At 42.4% G+C, this 23,100-nt stretch overlaps 1 protein-coding gene across 7 annotated transcripts in view; it reads left to right on the forward strand.

Moving 5' to 3' along the window:
- The window catches only part of EIF4ENIF1 (eukaryotic translation initiation factor 4E nuclear import factor 1), a 44,326-nt gene extending 23,431 nt beyond the window's left edge, over nucleotides 1–20,895 (forward strand). For 4 of the 7 annotated variants that reach the window (XM_034639666.1, XM_034639664.1, XM_034639665.1 and 1 more), the window contains exons 7-19: nucleotides 1,358–1,533; nucleotides 6,601–6,736; nucleotides 6,968–7,147; nucleotides 7,913–8,145; nucleotides 11,132–11,203; nucleotides 11,660–11,843; nucleotides 12,757–12,836; nucleotides 13,165–13,307; nucleotides 15,992–16,076; nucleotides 17,340–17,472; nucleotides 18,985–19,329; nucleotides 19,598–19,762; nucleotides 20,335–20,895. In XM_034639666.1, the coding sequence (XP_034495557.1) occupies nucleotides 1,358–1,533; nucleotides 6,601–6,736; nucleotides 6,968–7,147; nucleotides 7,913–8,145; nucleotides 11,132–11,203; nucleotides 11,660–11,843; nucleotides 12,757–12,836; nucleotides 13,165–13,307; nucleotides 15,992–16,076; nucleotides 17,340–17,472; nucleotides 18,985–19,329; nucleotides 19,598–19,762; nucleotides 20,335–20,576 (2,174 nt within the window). In that variant the 3' untranslated portion in view covers nucleotides 20,577–20,895. The remainder of the gene's footprint in view (nucleotides 1–1,357; nucleotides 1,534–6,600; nucleotides 6,737–6,967; nucleotides 7,148–7,912; nucleotides 8,146–11,131; nucleotides 11,204–11,659; nucleotides 11,844–12,756; nucleotides 12,837–13,164; nucleotides 13,308–15,991; nucleotides 16,077–17,339; nucleotides 17,473–18,984; nucleotides 19,330–19,597; nucleotides 19,763–20,334) is intronic. The other 3 variants (XM_034639668.1, XM_034639669.1, XM_034639670.1) reach the window with 3 other exon arrangements.
- Nucleotides 20,896–23,100: the final 2,205 nt, after the last annotated feature.

The raw sequence follows: 23,100 nt of genomic DNA on the forward strand, positions 1-23,100 counted from the left end.
CACTAGCTGTCTCTGTCAAATAAATAAATAAAAAATCTTTAAAAAAAAAAAAAAAAGGGATGGGTCCAGGAGATGGCTTTTCCCCGGAGGACTTGATGCCTGCTATAGATCTGGAAACTGCAGGCAGCTCTTACATAGGCGCTTTTGCAGGGTGGGGCTTTGGGACTTCTTTCTTCAAAAAGTTGAATGTCTAGTATCTCTCAGTGCACTTATTTAAAAGAAAATTTTTTTTATCCTAAGGATTTTGCCCATATTCCAGCTAAAACTCTAGTATTAGATTCCTTAAATGTTAACATTTGGTAGCTTCACTTAGCCCTTACCCTCACATCCTGACAACTGAACAATACTTCGTTTTAAATTTACCAGGCACCACAGAGTAAGACAAAACTGAGTAGAGCAGATTACCTGTCTTCTGAGAGACAACACAAGGGTTATAGAGAAGGCAGTGATTAATTTTTCTGGGCATGGTAAACACGGGTGGGCAGGACAGGCTTCCCGGAAGAGGTAATACTTGAGCTTCGCCTTGAAGGACGAGCTGCAGCCAACCTGTAGGCAGGTGAAAATTGCCCTCATGCTGGGTTTCACACGAATACCTTAGATTGCCGAACCCCGGCTTGAAGTGGTGGTGCGGATACATGGATGAAGACAGGGCCAAATTAATATGGTTGCATTTTTAAGCAGTAACAGACTTGCAAAAACTATCTTAAAAAAAAAAAAAAACCTTGGGGCGCCTGGGTGGCACAGCGGTTAAGCGTCTGCCTTCGGCTCAGGGCGTGATCCCAGCGTTATGGGATTGAGCCCCACATCAGGCTCCTCTGCTATGAGCCTGCTTCTTCCTCTCCCACTCCCCCTGCTTGTGTTCCCTCTCTCGCTGGCTGTCTCTATCTCTGTCAAATAAGTAAATAAAATCTTTAAAAAAAAATAAAATAAAATTTAAAAAAATGAAAAAAAAAAAACCCGTTAGAAAAAGAATGTGCTACATTATAGAAAACTTGAATGGGTGGTGGAGGGACCATNATAAATTAAAAAAAAAAAAACCCGTTAGAAAAAGAATGTGCTACATTATAGAAAACTTGAATGGGTGGTGGAGGGACCATCCTTTCTGCATTGTGTTGGTGTTCTGGCTTNTCCTTCCTGCATTGTGTTGGTGTTCTGGCTTGTTGTTAAGGCTTCTTTCCTTCCCTAGCTCCCCTAGGAAAGGAACGGTTTTACTGTTGCAAATGCCATATCGGCACACGAGATCTGCCGTTAAAGTTATTGGTGGCTCTTTTGTACGTGTGATGATGGCTGAGGCCACAGAATAAGTCTAGAGTGGTTCACTTGATCAGACCATTTTTTGTCCTGGTTTTGCTTTCAGGCATAGTCGAATGCAATGGAGGAGTGGCTGAAGAGGATGAGGTGGAGGTCATCCTCGCACAGGAGCCGGCTGCTGATCAGGAAGTGCCAAGGGACGCCGTCTTGCCTGAGCAGTCCCCGGGAGAATTTGACTTTAATGAGTTCTTTAACCTTGATAAGGTGCCAGGCTTGGCTTCGGTGAGTGTAGCAGCACGCTTACAAACGAGATGGAGCAACCGGATGGTTAAATTTGACCTGAGTATTTAAGATACTCTTTTTAAAGTATTGTGTTGCTAGATGTTTGGGGGATTTGGGCTTTTATTCCTAAATATTTGAGTTTTCGTGGTTTTGTTTTGAGAGGCCTAGTGGAAATGACCAAGTGAGAATTCTGTACCAGTTACCTCTTTTTCTAGCCTGGCAGCGTTGGACTAAGAATTCTTCAGATATTAAAGAACATTGTCTGCTTTTATTTTTAAGTAGTTAAGTGTTTGTTATAAAGACTTGCTGTGGAGGTGGATTTTTATAACTGGTGATTAGCGTCATGCTGATGCGTATTTCTTGCGTAAGGTTGACTAGTTAGGTGGTAACTTTGTGCTGTGATGGTTCTGAAAACCTTTAGTGAAAAGCACCTTGAAATACTGTCAGTGTTGCTGTTGAACTATTGTGGTCCAGTCTTTTCTCGACTTTCAAAGTAGAAGCAGTAAGACATCCCAAATCTTCATTTGCTACCTGCCCTTTTCCTATCCCCTTTGGTCCTTTAGGGATTACTATAGCCTCGACAAGTTGGAGAAAAGATAGAACTCTGACCTGTGCACACAGAAACGAGATTGTTCTGTGGTTATTGAAAGAGTGCATAGAATCACGATGAAACAGGATTTTTTAAAAGATTTTATTTGAGAGAGTGAGTGGGAGGGGGGTGTCAGAGGGAGAGAGAAAGGGGGAAGCAGACTCCCCGCTGAGCAGGGAGCCCGATACAGGGCTGCACCCCAGGACCCTGGGATCATGACCTGAGCTGAAGGCAGACGCTTAACCCACTGAGCCACCCAGGTGCCCCATGATGAAACAGAATTTTAAACATTTGGGGCACCTGGGTGGCTCAGTTGGTTAAGCGTCCAACTCTTGATTTTGGTTCAGGTCATGATTTCAGGGTTGTGAGATTGAACCGTGCGTCAGGCTCCATGAGGGGCATGGAGCTGCTTAAGATTCTCTCTCTCCCTGCTTCTCCCCCACCTCTCTCTCTCTCTCTCTCTCTCTCTCTCTCTCAAAACAAAAACAAAACCAAAACCTACATTTGCTCAAAAGCTTCTGTATGTTCTAGAGGTCCCATTTACAGCACCAAATACGGCAGATACATTTGACCAGTCCTTTAAAATTGGTGGTTCATGGAATTTAAATGACTCTACTTCTTAACTGTAGAAGTAAGTTTGATTACTGCGTGAGCAGAGAGAACTGGGCATGACAACAGACAACATCGGCTTGTCTCCTTTGTCATTTGCAGCCCCAGTCCCCAAAAGATGGCCACCCAGAATAGGTGAGCAGACCCTGCATAGCACTGATAGGTACAAGGTCACAGGTGAGTTCTAGGGCAGCACTTCTGAAATTCTCTGTGATGAGGGGCCAGGTTGTATTTCCAGTCCATGAAGACCAATACTTTAGTATAAAGTACAAATGTCACAGCAGAGCCAAATTGCTAAAAAAGTGTCTCAGCATTTACTCTGACTCTCTGAGCTTCTGTCCACATGGTAAGAGCACACTTGTCTAGAGCGCCCTTCAGGAGCTTGTGGAGTGTGGCTCTGAACCAGCTGGCAGCTGTGCGGTTGGTTCTGTTCTTAAGCTCTAGCAGTAATTTTAACTGTGAGTCTCCCAGTCACATACCTCGCGTACAGTCAGCTAGTCAGTAATAGTCCTTTGGCTCACCGTGAGCAGAAGGGTTGCATTCACACAGGAGCTTTATTTCCTTGGTGGAAAATTCTTAGCTTTTGAGGGGACATTAGTTGCTTTTTCCCCCCCTTTACTCTTAGGTGGAAATCTTACCATAAAAAGTTTTCACAGCAAAAAGTCAAAACTTATAGGCCTATTCTTGGCTCCAAATGTGAGCACCTGTGAAACTTAACCCACATGCTTACACAGAAGAATTCAAAGCTAAACTTTTAATAATAGGTAACATTCATTAGAGTGCTGATTATTTTAGGCTTACATACAATAAGTTATCTAATGCTCGCAAACCCTTGTAAATTAGATTACTACCGGTTCCATTTTACACATGAGGAGACAGCACAGAGGCTTAAATAACTTGCCCAAAGTCACACATCCAATAAGTGGTGGACACTGAATTTTGATTCGTGGCAGTTTCAGTTAAGGGTCTTTGTTTTTAATTCCACATAACTATACTGAGTCTAACGCATAAAAGGTGGTATGGGAGCTTCACGGTACCTTAGCCTGTGGCCCTCACCCTCAACCCAAATTTGGCTAAAGCTGGGCGGTAGTTGCTGCTAGGCTAGGAGGTCTCCGTGTTTTTCATGAAGGTCCTGCTCATTAAGGTGTATATTCTATAATAGGTTCACTTAAAAGCAAAACTGCGATCAGTTAAAAACAAATTGTGCTGTGTAATTCTGTTATGCTCAATAATTGACCAATGAGGAAAATAAGAACTATATAGGATTTGAGTATCACCTGACAAAGGTTATCTAAGAGCTTGAAGTAGTACATGGCACTCAGTAAGCTCCGCCCATGTTAGGTATTAATAGATAAAAACAGAATTATACCTAAATTTATAGGCTATATTTACTGGCATTACAATAATTAGAAGTTGAAAATCATAAAAAATGTAATCAAACTGAAGATTTGGATCACATGTGCAAGTACTTTCAGTTATATAATTAAAAATAAGTTTATTTTCGATACGATGCAAGTCTTACTACAGCTCGTCACACATACGAGGTGCTTACATATGTTGAATGAAGAAAAAGGAAATCAGAGTGGAAATCATGAACTATTCAGAGGATGAACAAGGACCATGACGTAGAAAAACCTTGGTGGCGTAATCAAAAGCGTACTCAGAAGAAAATGTATATCTTTAAGTACATTTGTTAAAATCCCAAAAATCAAACTGGAGTGAAACAAATACAAAACTTTAGAAATTTCCATAAAAGTGGAAAGCACTAGAAGGAGAACATTGATTGGTAAAACCTAGTAATTGTCAAAGGCGCAAAATATTTCACAGTATCTGACCATCAGAATTATGTGAATTTTAAGATATGACTTGTCTAAATGACTTGTTTGAAGGACCAGAGTAACAGTCATAAGTTACCTTAAAATGTTATTAAAAATGCAGAAGGAACAGTTTAAACATACCAGATTACAGTTCATAGGCTCCTCTTCTTGACTAGCTGATGGCTGACAGGAATGTAGCAGAGGGTGTCTTGACCAAGAAGTCAGAGCAGCGGGTCCACCTCTCCATTTCCTTCACCAAGGTTCAGGAAATCTCACTGCTGCCAAATCATCCCGGCTTGCTGGGTGGTAAAAATGACTGACTAGATAAATCCTCTTAGGATTCATTTTGGGCTTAAAATGCTTTAGTTTCTTGAATTTGGCATTTCCAGTAAATGTGTAAGAGTAACTTTGTTTCTACTTTTTATGTTGTAATAAAACAGTTCTAACAGAAACAAAGTTGGTCACTGATCAAAATATGGAAATGACTTTCTTACTGTCATCTTTAGAAAATGTCCAGATACTTTTATCCTCATGTCCTTTACTTTTTCATGTCCCTCTTGTGTATCTTCTGACTTTTTTCAGATACACTATGATTAGAGGAAATAAAAGGATTAAAATGCAAAGAGATTTTTGGCTATTTGTAAAATTTCACGTTCTTTTCAACATTAAAACCTTTTTAATGGCTATAGCTTTTAGTTTTAAAATAATCCTATTTATCCCTAAAGTGGTATATTTTAGATACAATTCTCAGTTTTTCACAGTGAAACATTTACTGATAAAAGCTTCTCATATTTTAATTATGGCAAAGTTAGTACAGTTGAAAGTCCGTGAGTCTACAAGTGAGTGATTGAAACTGAATAATACCTCAGAAAATAAGAGTACCACAAGTAATAAATTAGCATCATGAATTAAAATCTCTCATTCTTGTGTTTGAGAGAAGTATTCCGTGGCTTATTAGTTTGGGTACATTATGAGAAAATTCTTCCAGATGAGAATAAAATAATAAATCTAACCTGTTGTTGCTGAATTTTGACTGGAAATTGTGGGTTCCAGTCTTCAGATAAAACAGTGTCACCACTTTGCCATCCATGTACCAGTTTGGGGGAAAACCTGTTTTCTCTTTATCATTGGTATAGAAATGAAAGTTTATCCCTTTCAAGGTGTGCCTCATTTTTTGGATTGACATATGCTTTACCTCGTCTTTCCAAAATACCGATAAGAACACTGTATAAAGATCAATTTGGATATTTAACTGGATTTACGATAGAATAGAATTGAAATATTTTTAATGCGTCAGTCTAATTTTTAAGGATTGGTAGTGGAAATTACTGTTATGAAATAGTGTTGTGAAATTGTTTCTGATTTTAGCACATCAGTTATTCCTACTAAACTAAATACTATTGAGGTTGAATTTAAAAGAAAACGAATACCTGCAAACTCCCTATTAAGTTCAAACAGTTATTAGAGATCAGTTAAAAGTTCGTCTTTCACATTCTGACACTTTCTAAACTTGGATTGGAATTATGATCTCTATGAGCTCTACTTCTTAGCTTCTGAAATTGTCACCATTGAATTTTATGATGTTCATCACAACCTTGCAAAGGTAAAGTTTGAAGCAAGGGCTTTCTTTCATCATTTCTCCATACTTGATATTTAGTTGAAGGCCACTCATCAGCTTAGCAATGGAATGCTTTACTGTGGTTCTGATTTTGATTTTGAGACTATGTCCTCTGAGAACATTAAGTCATTGATGGATTTTCTAATGAGGCAAAGGATAGAAAACCAAAACATATTCTGTGTCACAGAGGTTTTTCATTATATGCTCAGAAAGTACATGGTCAGTAATGCCCACCTTTGGGTTACTCAGAAATGACCCTGAAGGGGAAGAAAAATTAAAGATCTTGAAAATCGTAAATTCTGAGGGTAGTTTACCTTCAGGTCAGCAGCATCAAAGGAAGTTTCAAAGTAAGTGACCTTTTCTAAAAATTTGAACCTTGTTAATTCTTTTCACCTAGAAACCATTATCTTAGCTCCTTTTGTCTTTCCTTTTAGATGATAGAAGATGTTTTGGGAGAAGGGTCAGTCTCTGCCAGTCGGTTCAGTAGGTGGTTTTCGAACCCGAGCCGATCAGGAAGCCGATCCAGCAGTCTTGGGTCAACACCACATGAAGAACTGGAGAGACTAGCAGGTAAGGTGGCTTCAGATTCTGATGTTAATGTGGTTTTGAGTCTTCTCTGACATGGTTCATTCTGTCTTCATTAGGGTCCCTAATTAGGGTTAAAGGGTCTCTGCATACTTAAGCAAACGACAACAACAACCAAAACACCTTCAATTTGTGCCCTTTTAATACTGTTGAAGATCTGTTTCTGTGCTTTATTGGGACCAATTAATTAATGAATGTATTTACTTAAAATATCAGGTCTGGAACAAGCCATCCTCTCTCCTGGGCAGAACTCGGGGAATTATTTTGCTCCTATCCCACTGGAAGACCATGCTGAAAATAAAGTGGATATTTTAGAAATGCTACAGAAAGCCAAAGTGGATTTAAAACCTCTTCTTTCCAGTCTTTCTGCAAATAAAGAAAAGCTTAAGGAAAGCTGTAAGTGTTTATTAGAGTCTGCTTAAGGCATTTGAAAAAGTGTGGATCTCAGTCTTAGGGCAGTTGATTCTAACATACTGCTGTTTCATCAGAAGTAGAGAGTGGGTTTTATTTAATGTATTTCAAAATTTTTATCAACACCACCTCCTTGAGAGTCTAGTTGTTAGTGGGTCATGGGCTTTTCCTCCCCAGTCCTCCTCGCAAGTCCTCCTGACCTGGAGCCTGATCATTACATTCCAGTTAATGGTGTAGTTCTCTCGGGCATAACTTGGCAGCTTCTCACAGCTTTGCCCCAATCTGCCATGTTCTTGCTTAGGTTATGCACCCGCAACATAAACCTCAGTAATACAGCAACCATAGCGCAGGTAGCAGTCGTGCTGATGTTAGGCTATCTGGGATTCTTGTCCCTGGTGACAAGTCTCCAGTAGACTCATTGTGAGAGGCCCTCCTGCAGGATGCACATTCGGATCTTATCAAGTCTTAAAGCATAACACCCCATGGTTGTGGTCCCCCAGCTTCTAGCATCTAAACATTTTAGATTTATTTTATGCCCTCTCTTCCCAAATACATAATTATGGCCTTATTTCCACTGAGCAACCATGATTTTAAGAGTCTTCAGTTTGTCTGTTTTTGGTGTCAGCTTTTCTGACAACCTTAGTTCAGCTGTGAAATAAATTATTTTCACTTTAACCACCACGGTAGCCAAGAGCATTCCTGCCACGTATGCCCTTGCTTGGCTTGACCTGGATTTTCTCAATCTCTCAGCGCATTCAGGAGTCGTACTGTCAGTGGAAGAGGTAGAAGCGGGGCTCAAAGGCTTGAAGGTGGACCAGCAAGTGAAAAATTCGACCCCCTTCATGGCAGAACACTTAGAGGAGACCCTGAGTGCTGTAACCAGCAATCGACAGCTCAAGAAAGATGGAGATATGACTGCATTCAACAAACTAGTGAGCACCATGAAGGCAAGTGGGACTTTGCCTTCTCAGCCCAAAGTCAGCGTAAGTATTTGGCACAAACCCCAGCCTTTTCCCTTCCTATTCTATTTCCCACTATAATAAATGGACTTAAAAAATGGTATTGTGAGTAAGTTGGAAGTTCTTTAATAGTCATTTGGTCCTTGATGCTTTTGTGTGTTCTTTAATTATCACTGTGCTATTTGTTACTAGAAAAAGTAGGCTTGTGGTTAATCTGTATGTTTTATGGGTGACAGTATAACTATTGAAAGATTTGTATATAACTAAGTCACTGCTTAAAAAAAAAAAAAAGTGTAAAAATATCAAATATCTTTTGGATGCACTCCAGAAAAAGTTTTCTGTTTATTCAGCTACTTAAGACAAAATAACTCAGCATGTTTTTATAGTAAAGTCTTTCTTCTCACATGTTTTAATCACCCCTGTATACGTGGAATAACCTGCTTTCTTGATTAGGCATTGTACATATCACTTGTAAAATATCTAAGAATTTTTCAGGATAGTTGCATTCTGTCAATTTATCAAATAGAAAAAGCTGTGACTTGTAAAAACACTTTGGGGCATGAATTTAGGTTATGCATGTGGTGACTGCATGTCAGAAAATGCAGGTGCGTTAACACTTACTGGTCTTTGTCATAACACATTAGCCGTGGCTCCGAGCCATGGCCTTTGTGTCAATATTGCTATCCCTTGATGGTAAAGGTGATAGGGGGTGCTGGGCAAACTTGAATAATAAAGACACAAACATAGATTTCTTGTTGCTAAGTTAGAGCAGATTGATTAAATTGAATTTTGTCTCTTGTTTTCTCCTGTCATCATCTTTTCTGGGAACTACAAGTTGGTCATGATATCAGTAGTTGGTCATGATTCATTGTGCCTTGTACCAAGGGAAGGAAACTGGTGTTTTTGTTTTTTTTTATCTGACCAGCACTTGGCAATAGATTCCAGCAGAGGTGCCGTTGTTCCTGGCTTTAGTGCCAGGACTGACTCTACCTCTGAAAGGAGGCATCTCAGGTAGACTTATTTCTCTGTATCTGACTACACCATGCCAATTACAGGGGAATGTTTCTCCTAAACCACTGTCATCATGAATAACTTAAGAGTTATTGCCATACAATGAATTATTAGATACAGATCTTTTCAAATGAGGACCAGATTAAAAGATCACAAACTATCCTTTTTTTCTTATTCATCTGGCTCTTGGTGATTGGGTGCTTATAAGGAGCTGAGGTCAGATCTTGTAAGCATCTTCTTTTAGTGTGAATGAGTAAAGTGGGAGCAGGGGGATTCAGTAGTTTACCTGATGTTTTGAACATTTTGTTTCAGATATGATGCTAGGGTTTGATATTGATAACAGTTGGCCCTGCAGTTGTGAGGGTGACTGGTTTGATGTTGAGGTTTCAGTTCTCTGAAATACATCTGGCCAAGGGAGTGACCCTCAAACACATGTGTAAAGGGATGGATAATATAATTCAAGTTGCTACACAAAAAGTAACACAAACCTAACCTAGAAAAGAAAGCAACAAGGAAAGTAATGTAACAAGCACACCAGGTATTATCCCAAAATATTGCTTAATTTGCATGTCGTTGTTAAGTCATGGTCTGTTCTAAACTCAAGTCTTCAGTTACTGTGGCTGTATGTGTTATGTGTACTACTTCTGGTCTGCCTCCATCTTTGAGGTTCAGTCCTATTGTTTCATCACCAAAATAGGACATGTTGGTTCAGTCTAAACTCCATTTCAAACTGAATTGTCGAGGCTCTAGCCTCCAAGTATAGTAAGCCGCGTAGTGCAGAGTTGCCCATTTTTGTTAGATGGAATTAAATGACTCTTGAGATCTCTTATTAAAATTATCTGCAGTTAGGGGTGCCTGGGTGGCGCAGTAGTTAGGCGTCTGCCTTCGGCTCAGGGTGTGATCCCGGCGTTATGGGATCGAGCCCCACATCAGGCTCTTCCGCTATGAGCCTGCTTCTTGCTCTCCCACTCCCCTGCTTGTGTTCCCTCTCTCACTGGCTGTCTCTCTCTGTCAAATAAATAAATAAAATCTTTTAAAAAAATAAAAAAATAAAATCATCTGCAGTTAGGGGTGCCTCGGTTGAGCGTCCGACTCTTGATCTCAGCTCAGATCTTGATCTCAGAGTCTTGAGTTCAAGCCCCGAGTTGGGCTCCACACTAGGCGTAGAGCCTATTTAAAAAAAAAATCTGCCGTCAGTCCCAATTCTAAAACCAACAGTAAAACACTAGGCTGTCTTGGGGCTCTGTTTCACGCTTGAGGACATTGCTGTGGACCTCTGCAGCGTCACCTAGTAGAAGGGAAACTGCACCAGAGAAGGCACTTCAGACAAAGCTAAGCAGGCACAAGGATGTCCTGAAGTGCAGGCGGTAAGGTCAGTTGGATAACTGCTGCTGCATTAAAAGAACAAAGAGTGGAGGATCTGAATTTTGCCCCGTATGTGAGAGCCATGTGGGAACAGCCTGTTTAAAAATAATAAAGTGAAAATTCCCTGAGATGTGAAACTCTGAAATGGAACGATTCTGGCCAAACTTTCGTGGTGTTCACTAGGTTTTTAACTACTGTCTGTGGTCTATAAGTCTCGTTTCAAAGATAATGGGTAGCAAAAGTTGCCTTGAAAATTAAAATCTGTAAATGATCGCAGTTTCCTACTTGTGGCTTCTTAGGAAGTGCTCCTGTATTTCATCATTTTTTTCCTCCCTTCTTCTGGTCACAGTGTTAGAAACAGTGAAATGCACTAGGGTTACCACAGGGAGGAAAAGACCATCTGAGAGTCTCTGAGTGAACTTTGCATGTACATGTGAAGATTCTTTCCATTTCCAGATCTTTGGAACTGAGCAAGTGGAACAAGTGGATCTAAGTTAGTTTTCTGTGCCTTGGATTTCATTCTGCTTAAGTGCTAACTCCCTGGGGAGTTTTTAATGCTTTCTTATGGTCCCCAGTGAACCTGTAAGTTAAGTGTGTAAGAAGGTTAAAACCAGTTTTCCTTTGACTTTTTTAGCGAAACCTTGAAAGCCATTTGATGTCCCCTGCTGAGATTCCAGGCCAGCCTGCCCCTAAGAACATCCTGCAGGTACTTCACCATCTCATACCAAGGCCTCGGAGTCCTGAGCACTAGTGTGAACCAGTTTTGTGTAGTGGTCCAGCTTTGGGCCTTAGAGAATGATCCATGTGGCCTGGCAATTGAGGATACCGTGTGGCTACCTGATGTAGTTCTGTGTCGCCATTAATCTCATCATGGGGTGGGGAGGTGGCTGAAGATGACAAAGTAAGCCCTTGATTTCCAGCTTACAGGTTTGCAATTTCTATAGAAATTGAAAGTATCTAACCTGTATTTGTAGCACTAACTGAAAGCAAATGTTGCCAGCTGAACGGGGACAGACATGTGTTGCACGTACGTGTGCCAAGTCCTTCAGTGGAGCATGAGGGAGATTCGTCGCTGGCTTCCAAAAGTTAATTCATAATTCGCAGCCTCTGACTAGGAGGAAGAACTAGGTATGTTCAGAAGGATGACTTTTTCTGCCCTTAGGAACTTCTGGGTCCGCCAGTTCAGAGACCTGCTTCTTCCAATCTTCTGAGTGGCCTTATGGGGAGTTTGGAGCCTACGACATCTTTACTGGGCCAAAGAGCACCCTCTCCTCCCTTGTCACAGGTGTTTCAGACACGAGCAGCCTCAGCAGACTACCTTCGTCCTAGAATACCATCACCAATTGGTAAATGCTGTTGTGCATTGATGTCTGTCCATTCTCCCCCAACCCCCCACAAAGGTTATACTTGTCCCCTAGAACTGGCAGTCTTTTTCGTGGGCATCCCTGAAGAGTTTAAAAAGAAATGTGTGAATTTATTATGCCTTTTTGGGGAGATGGTGAGGCACAAAATTAGAAGATAGTTTATGTGGCTGCCCTTCTAGATAAACATACTCACAGTTCTTTCTCCTAAGATTGACCAAAATTGTGTAAATTGGATCTAGCTCTTTAGTCTTGTTCCTTATTTGGGGAACTCAAAGAAGTTAATTTGGCTTCCTAGGTTTTTCCTCGTTAGGGTGGAAGTCAGGGTAGTGGCTCTGCACCAACTTCATTAAGTTGGTACATAATCAGCTGTGGGGTCTTGTGTCCAAAAGCTGTCTTAGCATAAATGTTGTGCAAAATTTCAGTGTTCCTGTCACCCTGGACCACTTTAGGCTGCTGGCCACTCTGGCCCCTGCCAGTCATACCTCGAGAGTAAGTTTTTGTACTGTTTGTTCCCCAGTTAGCAAGATAGAATGGCAAGAGTATAAGCCTCAAAGCCCTGGACTCTACTTAGGTTATCAGCTGGCTCGGTGATGATGAGCCAAATCAGAGACTAGAAAAGCACTTCTCTCTCAGATAGAGGTCTCAGCTCTGAAAGGGACAAAGCTGACAGCTTAGTGGGGTAGATGAATACACCAGCAATTTGGATCATTAAGCGCTCTGATTAAGGTCCACATAGCTCAGTGTGGGGGCACAGAAGAGGGACATGATCAGCCCAGAAGTCATTACTTGCCTGAAAGAGACGGTGTTCACCAAGCAGCAGCATGCAGCAGTGCTAACGCCTCTCTCATGGATGTGTGCTCTCTTGACACTCACTGATATGCAACTTTCCCATCAGGTTTCACACCAGGACCACAGCAGCTACTTGGAGATCCATTCCAAGGCATGCGCAAGCCCATGAGCCCTGTCACAGCCCAGGTCTGTCTGAGCTTTTTCTCTAAGTTTTTTGCTTGCTTTTCATCCTTACTGTTGACTGTGGGATGGAGAATCGTTGCAATGCTTGGACGTGGTTTTGAACTACAATATGAGCTCAGTATAAAGGCTAGAAGATTGGAGAACAATTAAAGTCCTAGTTCATTAAAATCCTGTTCAGTGGATGGCAGCACAATTTTGTAAGGCTTGCAGTGCCTCATTTCTCTCAGCTGCTGCCTAAACATACCTTTCTAAGAGTGAAGAGAGACCTCTGTAGAAAGTGCATGGACGATCCTCATTTTTCTGCTGATCTTCCAATGCCGCCTCCGTTCAGCAGATGAACCAGCTGGAATTGCAACAGGCAGCTTTGGAGGGGCTGGCCCTGCCACATGACCTTGCAGTGCAGGCAGCAAACTTCTACCAGCCCGGTTTTGGCAAACCGCAGGTGGACAGAACCAGAGACGGATTCAGAAACAGGTAAGTTACTAACTAATCCTACCCTTGTAGGGATTTGCAAATTAGTTTTCCACAGATAAACAATTAGTTATCCACAGTGACATTCTGTGGTACACACTGATAGGTTTGTACGATATATGGTGAGAATTCCATCTCCAAATGTGCTGTGGAGTAAGTGATACAATTGGATTCTGCAGGGTATTAGGCTTTTCATTCTACGTAATTTTATTTATATTCTTGATTTAAAGGATTCATTTTTACAAATGTAGCTAGCTAGCATACCTCCTTACTTGTTGTTGTAAGATGATGAAAAGTAAAACTCCACCTAGCTTCCTCCCCTGCAGATTCCTTGTTGAGTTACCAAACTGCCCTTTGATGCAGGTTTGCTGATCCATTATTTGTTGGTCAGAGCTAATGGGTTTGTGATCAAAGCTATAAATAAATGACTACTGACTTCATTCTCCTCTCTTCCTTCCAGTAGTTGCAATAAGTAGTAAAATGAACCATAAATTAGGGGAAAGGGGCAGCAATACCGTTCTCTTTTGTTACAAAACAGAAAACTGCATTAAACAAATGTGTATTTTATTACAAGACAAACTCCTTTGTTAGCTACCCAGAAGCCCCCTGTGTGCCCTGTTCTGGTAATATCTTTTCCCTCTCTCAGATCCCATCCAGCCTTTAAAAGGGGTGCCTGGCTGGCTCAGTGAGAAAAGCTTGCAAACTCTTGATCTCAGGGTTGTAAGTTCGAGCCCCACGTTGGGTGTACAGATTACTAAAAAAAAAAAAAAGTAAATACCACTTTAAGTTTTTCAGTTTTATATACCAAAATGTTTATCCCTGAACACTAAGTTCTGCCCATACAATATACTTGGTAATTAAGAAGTACTTATATTTTTTATTCTTAAAATTGTCATATCAGTGTCTCATTGTCTTCAGCTGATTTTATATGTTGATACTTTCAGAAAACATTAAAACCTGTAAGTACCCTGTATTCTGCATAAATATATTCCATCTGTATATAGTAGCCCTCAGCCTAACAGAGAACTCAGGACTGGTCTGCTGAGCCCCTCACTGGATCTCTCTCTGTAATGTAGTTTCTTAATAAATCATTGACTTGATTTATTGACTTTCAAAGCACTTTTGATATCCAAAATTTTATTGGCTTTTGGCAACAACCCTGTGAGGTAGTTGGTATAAATAACTGCATTTTACAGATATAGAAACTTAGATTTTTTAAATGCAACTTCCTCAAAACTAATAAGTAGACCCGAGTCAGTGTCAGCAGAGCCTTCATGTTATTTGAATCAAATGTCAACCTCTCAGGCCCTCCCTGAACACCCTGTATACACTTGTGTCCCCCAACAGACATGTCTTTTTTTTTTTTTTTTATTGTACTTACCACCTTCTTGGTTACTATTTTTCATCTTTCCGCCCATAGTAACCACTCTACCCTGCAACCAAAAGAATGTAATGAGGCCAGAGATTTTTTTTTGTCTGTTTTGTTTATTGCTGTATATCCCCACACTTCAGCCCAGTGTCTAGCACCTAGCGGATGCTCAGTGGTTCACAGAAGGAATAAATGATAGGTGTGCAGAACCACCAGCCCTGGGGTCTTCCTCCTGATCGCTTAGAGTGCTGCTGATCTGTTTCTCCCTCGTTGTCATGTTCAGACTCGCAGTGTGGCAGCAGTGGGGCTTACCTGGTACAGACTGGAAAGAAGTCATGGGTTAGGAGTCTCATCTGCTTACGATTTAGGAACTCCTCAGAATCACTGACTAAGGCTTTGGCCCTCGTGGTACAAGGTCTGACAGCTGAAATGCAGTGAAACTCTCATTAACCAGTGAGCTCCTATAATTCATTCTTCTCTCAGTCTTTCTACATCTTCATCAACTGCTTCCTGTTTTCTCCAAGTGAAGGGAGAATGAGTAGAATGGGGAGAGAAGGGAAGTCTATTCATTTAAACTTTAATTTGGGAGGCCTGGGATCAGCCTTGTGTGTGGACCAGGAGTGATGGGGAACGCTGCACGTTACTGGGCCTTGCAGTAGCTGAAACACTTGGTGCTCTGTTTGATTTGAAACAGTGGCTTATATACCAGCAGTTCTGTGCCAGGCCTTGTGCTAGTCAGTACCGCTCCCTGCTCTGGAGCACAGCCTGGCCCACAGAATGAAGACTCGTAGCCTGCCCTGCTGCCCGTAGCCTAATCTGCAAATAAACTGTACGCCAGCCCTGGATAACCCTACATTCCCAAGGCCTTCTCAAGGCCTTGTACCTGATCCTTCTGCCTGAATCGTTGTTCTCCATCTTCTAGCTGTCTCATTGGTCACACTCAATTTAATACAGCTCCTTCCCAGGCAAGCTTTCCCAAAGTCTCTTCAGTAGGAGTATTGTGTCACTCCTTCTGTATTTCATTTTCCATTTCACCTTATTGTTAATCTAATATCTGCATGCCTTAGTTTGTCCTGGTTAGTGTCTCCCCACGAGACAAGAATTCCTGCAAGGCCCAGGACCATGTTTAATATTTGTCTTCCCTCAGAACTTAGCATGTGGTTTTGCATATGTTGGGCACTTAATAAATGCTTGGAAATTGGAAATGAATGAGAGAAATGGCATATTAAAGCCCTAGTCTAGTCTTGAGTATTGTTTGGTTTTAGGATTTGGAGTTTGAGCAGCTTGGAGTTCATACTGATACTTGGTTTGTTCACAGGCAACAGCGAGTGACCAAGTCACCAGCACCCGTGCACCGAGGGAATTCCTCTTCCCCTGCCCCCGCTGCCTCCATCACAAGCATGGTCAGTGACCTTTGCTTTTGTGAATGACTTGAAGGCATCTCCATTTGGTTGTGCTTATAATGTATCACTGTGTACCCCAAAATGTCCTTAAATACCATCACAGGAATAACTGACTTAATAGTCTTTCATACCTGCTTGCTTATTAGATCTTCCCCTTTCAGGATACAGTCTCACTCTTAGGTTTCTAGTGAAGCCCCTACATTGAGGATAGATGCATATGGCTAAAACATACAAGGTGATATAATATGTTCAAACAAATGAACAATTGGAGTGGGGAGTAGAGGATGAAAGGGGTGAAAGATAGGAGGTGAGATGGATGGGGTGAACGGGTTGGATCATAGAGAATCCAGTGAAACATGGTGGGGACTTCATAGATTCAGGTCTGTGATATGAATCAAAGCTAGGACAAAAGAGTTTGCTTCTTTGTGTTGTTAAATCTAGTTTTACAACTGATTCATTCATATATTAGCTTTTCTTTCCTTTTCTTTTAAGTTTTATCCCCCAGAAACCTATCACCTAGTCAAAGCTGATAGACAAGCGGAAAAATTGTAACTCTGCTTCAGGACCCCTTCAGGTCTTTGCATCAAGCACTTTGAAGATAGGGTCTAGAAGGGCCTTCTCTGTTCATAATTCATGCCCTGTCTCCTGCCATCAGGGAGTTAGGGTTAATGAGAAAAGTCACATGCACAGTAAAATCATCAAAGTAAAAATGGGCAGTGAAGAGATTGGAACAAATGACCCCAAAAGGTGAATCCTACGGGCTGAGGAGACTGTTAAGATAATTGTGAATTTTCTGGTAGCCAAGTCAAGATGGGATACGTAAGAGTATAGAGAAATTTTGGTTCTGAGGCTGTCTCTGAACTGTCCCTTCCCAGCTGGTAGGTCTCTTGCTCTGGGGTGTACTTCTGGCCTTGTTCTTCCCTATTCTCAGCCTAATCCCAGGCTAGGGAAATGGCTGAAGCAGGGGCTGCATAGACACCGACCGGTGGGCAGGTTGAAGCTCTGTGCTTTAACTCCCTTTGTGCTAGAGCTAAATCTAGGTTTTGATGAAAATGCATTGTGAGCAAGAGATGATGCACTTGGGGCACCACCTGTCCGGCCCATCCTGTTTTCCTCCAGGAGCTAGACACCAGAACATTGGAGTTGGTCTCTGCCACAGGTAGCCAATAACGGGACTCTTCAGCTTGAGTAGTTTGACCAGTTAAGCCTGGCTTGATTAGGAAAGGCATTTAGAGAACATGCTAATACTGTTTTTCTCTGCAGCTTTCTCCTTCCTTCACCCCTACCTCAGTGATTCGTAAGATGTATGAGAGCAAAGAGAAAAGCAAGGAGGAGCCGGCATCTGGAAAAGCAGCTCTTGGTGACAGTAAAGACGACACTCAGAAGGCCAGTGAAGGTAATGCAGAGCTGTTGAGGGTGCACTGCCCAGGAAAATATGTGACAGAGCACGGGCTTGAGTGCTGACTAGCTGACCTTATTCTCTGCAGATCCCTCCAGAAAACCCCTCCCTCCTTTGGACCACAGTTCGCTGTCTTGACAGTGAGAAAAGCACTGTACGAGTTCACAGTTGCTTAGCCATTTGAAATTCTGACCAATCTCATAGTGGTATGAGTGCTAGTACGAGGAGGAGTTTTAGTTTAGAACCCTTTTTTTTTTTTTAAGATTTTTTTTTTTTTCGTATTTCTTTGAGAGAGAGAGAATGAGCACGAGCCTGTGGGAGAAGCAAAGGGAGAAGCAGACTCCCAGCTGAGCAGGGAGCTGGGTGCCGGGCTCTGTCCTGGCACTCTAGGATCATGACCTGAGTCGAAGGCAGACATTTAACCAACTAAGATACCCAAGCACCCCTAGCTTAGAATCCTTATTGAGGCTTCCAGGTTGATTACTACATTTATTTGGCAAATTAATGTGGTACAACCAGTTTTACTGCTGAAATGTCCTCTCTAGTCTATGGAGACTAAGTATCCAACAAAGTCTGTGCAATGGGTGAAGCATAAGGTGTGGAGAGCCTTTTAGAAGTATATAGAAGGGGTGCCTGAGTGGCTCAGTCGGTTAAGCATCCGACTCTTGATTTCGGCTCAAGTCATGATCCTCAGGGTCATAGGATGGAGCCCCATCTGTGTGCTCAGCCTGAAGTCTGCTTGAGATTCTCCTCCTCCCTCTGCCCCTCCCCCTGCTTGCGTGTGTGCGATCGCTCACTCGCTAAATAAAATCTTAAAAAAAAAAGATATTGAAAATGTGAGCAAGGCTTTTAGAAATTCCACAGTTGGGACTGTCAAGGATGTGGTGAAATAGATTCTAGTAAGTTAGGTTTACACAAGTCTGCAGTATTGGTCTGAGAGCTTTTTTGCCTATGAGAAAACTTCTGGAAAAAGGAAATCCTGTTGGTCCTACTAAAAGGCAGTTCAGATTCCTTCACTAGACTGTAATTTCTGTTGTGATAGATTCGCATAATTTTACTTTAGATTTTCCCCTTAGGCTAAAAAAAGCACGTTAATCCCAAGCAGTCGACTAGGATGGTACAGCTCCCACACAGATCTGAACCACAACCATATGGGCAGGCAGAGCAAGGTGCCTAAGTTAGACACACCAGACCTTAAGCCAGGTTCACTTGCCCATAGCTATTCCTGGGTTGCAAGGATTGTAAGAAAAATAAACTCTGTTCCAACAAGGTATTTGGAGACTAGAAATCTTGGGGTCTAGTTCCAGCTCTGTCCCTAACTACTCCGATGACCCTGACTAGGCCTGTTCATAAGGCAAAAGATGATTCCTAGGATACAGTCCTCTAAATCTGCTGAGGGCATCAAAGAAGGACTGTAAACTTTCTAAGAAATGAGATCTGCTGGATCATTGGGAAGACCATGTTTGGGAGAAGTTTGCCAATACCAAAATACTGTCTGGGTCCTTACAGAGAACCTGCTGTCATCCAGCGCTGTGTCCAGTGCTGATCGGGACTCTTCTCCCACTACAAATCCCAAACTTTCAACGTTGCAGCGGTCTTCATGTTCTACCCCACTGTCTCAGACTAACCGTTACACCAAAGAGCAAGACTATCGACCTAAAGCAGCTGGGAGAAAAACACCCACCTTGGCATCCCCAGTTCCAGGAACACCTTTTCTCCGCCCTGTCCACCAAGTTCCCCTTGTCCCCCATGTCCCGATCGTTCGGCCTGCTCACCAGCTTCACCCAGGGCTGGTCCAAAGGATGCTGGCCCAGGGAGTGCATCCACAGCATCTTCCAAGTTTGCTCCAAGCTGGTGAGTTTCTGACCTGACATGACAACAGTTGCCAGAACTGATGAAGTACTATACCGTGAGAGGTTTTTTATCCCTAGAAAAATGTTGCTAGATTTTTCCATCTAACTGGTGGGCAGTGTGTCTAATCCAAACTATCCCTTAGTCCATTAAAAGATAAAGCTAGCTTAAGCATTGCTCATTTTTAAACTTGTAGATCAGCAAAGCTTGAAAATTTCCAGGCAGATTGATTACTTCTTACCAGTTTTGTTTTCTTTTCCCTGCCCAACAGGTGTGCTTCCTCCTGGGATGGACCTGACTCATTTACAGGGAATATCTGGCCCAATCCTGGGTCAGCCCTTTTACCCTTTACCTGCAGCTAGTCACCCTCTCCTAAACCCTCGCGCTGGGACACCTCTGCATCTGGCAATGATGCAGCAGCAGCTACAGCGCTCAGGTAGGTTCAGGAGTGGCCGGGGAGCTGGGGATGGCCTGAATGGGCTTAAAGCTTTTGGACCAGTTTCTAGTGGAGAGGATGAATTACCTGATTCATTCTCTAACTTATCCTAGCAAGATTGGGGTAAGGGGATAACCAGAGAATGGGATGAAGTAAAACAACCTCTATGGAACGTGGAATTCCTATCCATATAAAGATAGCGGGAGAGCTGACTATGCTTTGGCATTTTTTTGTCCTCTGCCTCTTAGAGACGGCTGAGGATCCTGACAGGTTTAGCATAGAGACTATCCAGAGTAGATGCCCTCTCCCCATCTAGTGTTAGTACTTCTGTGATGCGGCTGCTTGTCATGGGAAGGTAGTGGTCATGTCCTTTAGGATGGCTTCTGAATAGCTCTATTTCCAAGCTGCTGTCTTGCTGGCATTTTATAAGGGAGTTAAGGAAGCCCTAGAATAAAACCTCCAGTACAGAATTCTGTTTGGCGTTTTATGGATAGGATTTGAGGGAGGCAAGGCTGATGATACAGAACTTTCCCCCATGTTCTGAATGATAACCTTCTTTCTTATCCCCATAGTTCTTCATCCTCCAGGCTCTAGTTCCCAGGCAGCAGCTGTCAGCGTTCAGACGACCCCTCAGAATGTGCCCACCAGGTCAGGCCTGCCCCACGTGCACTCCCAGCTGGAGCATCGCCCCAGCCAGAGGAGCAGCTCCCCGGTGGGCCTCGCCAAGTGGTTTGGCTCAGATGTGCTACAGCAGCCCCTGCCCTCCATGCCTGCCAAAGTCATCAGTGTAGACGAATTGGAGTACCGTCAATGAACAGGGCAGGCAGGCTCACCTGTGCCTGGACCTATGGTGGCACCCTGATTAGGACACTGCTTCCTCATCTCGGGTTGGTTTATGGACTTTTACTTTGGGGCACTCTGTGCGAAGCTATTTAGGGAAGCCCAGGCACCTGGTGTGGTCTGCACTGACGGAAGGATCTTAACCGACTAAATGGAGCCTACATGGTCTGAATACAGGATGCGCAGTGGTGTCAATCCTGGAAATAGTCTTTTTCTGTAAGATATGTGAATGAAGTGTTGGTGTCCTCACCAAGAGGTGGCACCTAAGGGTTCTGAAGAAATAAATGTATAGACCCTATGTACAGACTTGTGTATAAACAACTTTTGTATATACATATAGGATAGCTTTTTTGAACTTATACAGCTGTACATAAAAGTAGCTGATATTAGTTAAGCCTGTGTCAACAGTTTGATTTTTTCCACTTGTACATTTGGGACTTTTTCTTTTGGTTGATTAAAGTTGCATATGGTGTGTGTGAATGAAGTGAATGGCATTGTTGTGTTTATTTCTTCCTGAATTCATTCCTTCTCATTTATAACCAGCTGACCTGTGAGGTTCAGTAGGTTCCCTGAGGGAAGTGATCAGAAGTTTTAAATTTTCTCTAAAACCCAGAATTGAACTCTTTATCTCATTTAGAGGGAAGCAGCACTGGCCGCCTTTCTTGAGCCCTGAAGACCCTAACGGGCCAGCTTAGGCTGGAGTGACCTTATAGGAAGCCTTGCGGTTAACACCAGGTTATAATGTGTACTGTCTTACATTAAAACTACCTAGTAAAAACAATTTATTGGCTAATCATGTTTATGGTAGCTTCTCCCAAACAAATCCACGTTTACTGGGGGAAAAGTGAATAATCTGTTGGCTTCCTGTTCTCCACCTCGAAGTCCCCTGTAAAGAACAGCAGGACCTGAGAGGTCTCATTCAACCCATTAAGTTTTGTCATATGAAACTGCCCTCAAGACTGTGTTAGCAAACTCCTTGTTTTGTGTCTCATTCCTCAGCTCACAATTAGTTTCATTATTCACCTTAACTATATGCACAGCATTAGAGAACAGTATTCTACCAGAATACTATAGCTATGGTCTTGAGTCCCCTTTCCTGACCGAAGGTTTTTCAGTCCTGCTCTCTGAGGTGTTAACTTATTTCTCAAACTCAAGTTAATTTGCCCTAGTTCTCAATACTTGTCCATGTAGTGCCATCAAAGCTACTCTGACTTGATGCTGGAGGGTCAAATACTGAGGTGGTTCTCTAATTCACAGGTGAAGGTCAAGGTGACTGGATTTTGACTGCGAGGGTAAAAAATAGCCTGAGTCTTCAGTGTTAGGAGTGTTGCATATAAACCTGGAGCTGCCCACCCTTACTTAACTACTGCCAAGAACACAAGAAACGAGGTTGCCCTTCAGCAAAACCTAGCTTTGTGGACTGAACATGAGGTCTGTGTCTTCCTGATACTTCATTAGCTCAGGCCTCCGTGGGATTTGCTCTTGGGATTCCTTAGCTTTAGAAATAAAGCCTATGTTCAGAATTCTTGCAAATGCTTTGTTTCCACAGGTAGAAGCTGGAAAGCAGTCTCAAGTAACAACAGAACACAGGTGCCTGAATCCAGTTCCACCTGTCCTGTGTCTTCTCTCACTTCCTTCCCCTTCGTGTTGAACCAAGATTTGTAGGTGTTCGGTGGGAAGAACTGGGCTGGAGCTGCCAATTTTCAGGAATTTTCAGGCTAAAAGCTGACAGGACCAAAATGAACAGTGTAGGCACCAAGCAATGGGCAAAGCCATTTGCCAGTGGTTGGTGAGACAGAGCCAGAAGGAAGTAAGGGAGTGCTGCAGAAGGCAGATTTTAAAACTATTTTGGTGTAGGGGAGGGAGTGGAAGCAAAAGAGGAAGCTAATGCAGTCTTCCAGGAGCTAAGAGCCTCATAGAGGGGTCAGGGCAAATGGAAGTGATGTCTCTGCTAACAGGAGGGGTCATACATGGAACAATTTTGGGAAGTCTAGAAGGCATGAGAAGAGTTTAGCAATCAGGACTAGAAGGATGTGCAACACAAAGGTCAAGAGAACCATGGGAATAAAAGATGCAGCATAGGGAATATGGGCAATGGTACTGTATGGTGATAGCTACACTTGTAAGCGTAACACGTAGACTTGTTGGATCACCCCTTGTATACGTGAAACTAATGTAACACTGGGTGTCAACTATAATTTAAAAAAAAAAAAAGCTAAGGATGTGGAAGGCAGCCTCAAAATAAAACAGGAACACCACAAAGAACCTCATGGAAGACCTACCTTTAAGGAGGGTGGTCAGGAGAGGAAAGAATTAGTGCCTCCCAAAGGAAGCAGCTGAGCAGCCAGTACTCGAGAAGTCAGTGCAACCAATAAGAAGTGGGGAAAAAATTGGCTAGTACAGCCAACCTTCTTTCAGGAGATAGCTACTGAGTATCTTTAAGCCAGGCTCTACTAAGAAGAGTAGCCAGCTCCACTGGCCCTTCTTTGTAAAGGATT

This window comes from Ailuropoda melanoleuca, chromosome 12 (assembly GCF_002007445.2).
Source record: "Ailuropoda melanoleuca isolate Jingjing chromosome 12, ASM200744v2, whole genome shotgun sequence".
Taxonomy (NCBI): domain Eukaryota; kingdom Metazoa; phylum Chordata; class Mammalia; order Carnivora; family Ursidae; genus Ailuropoda; species Ailuropoda melanoleuca.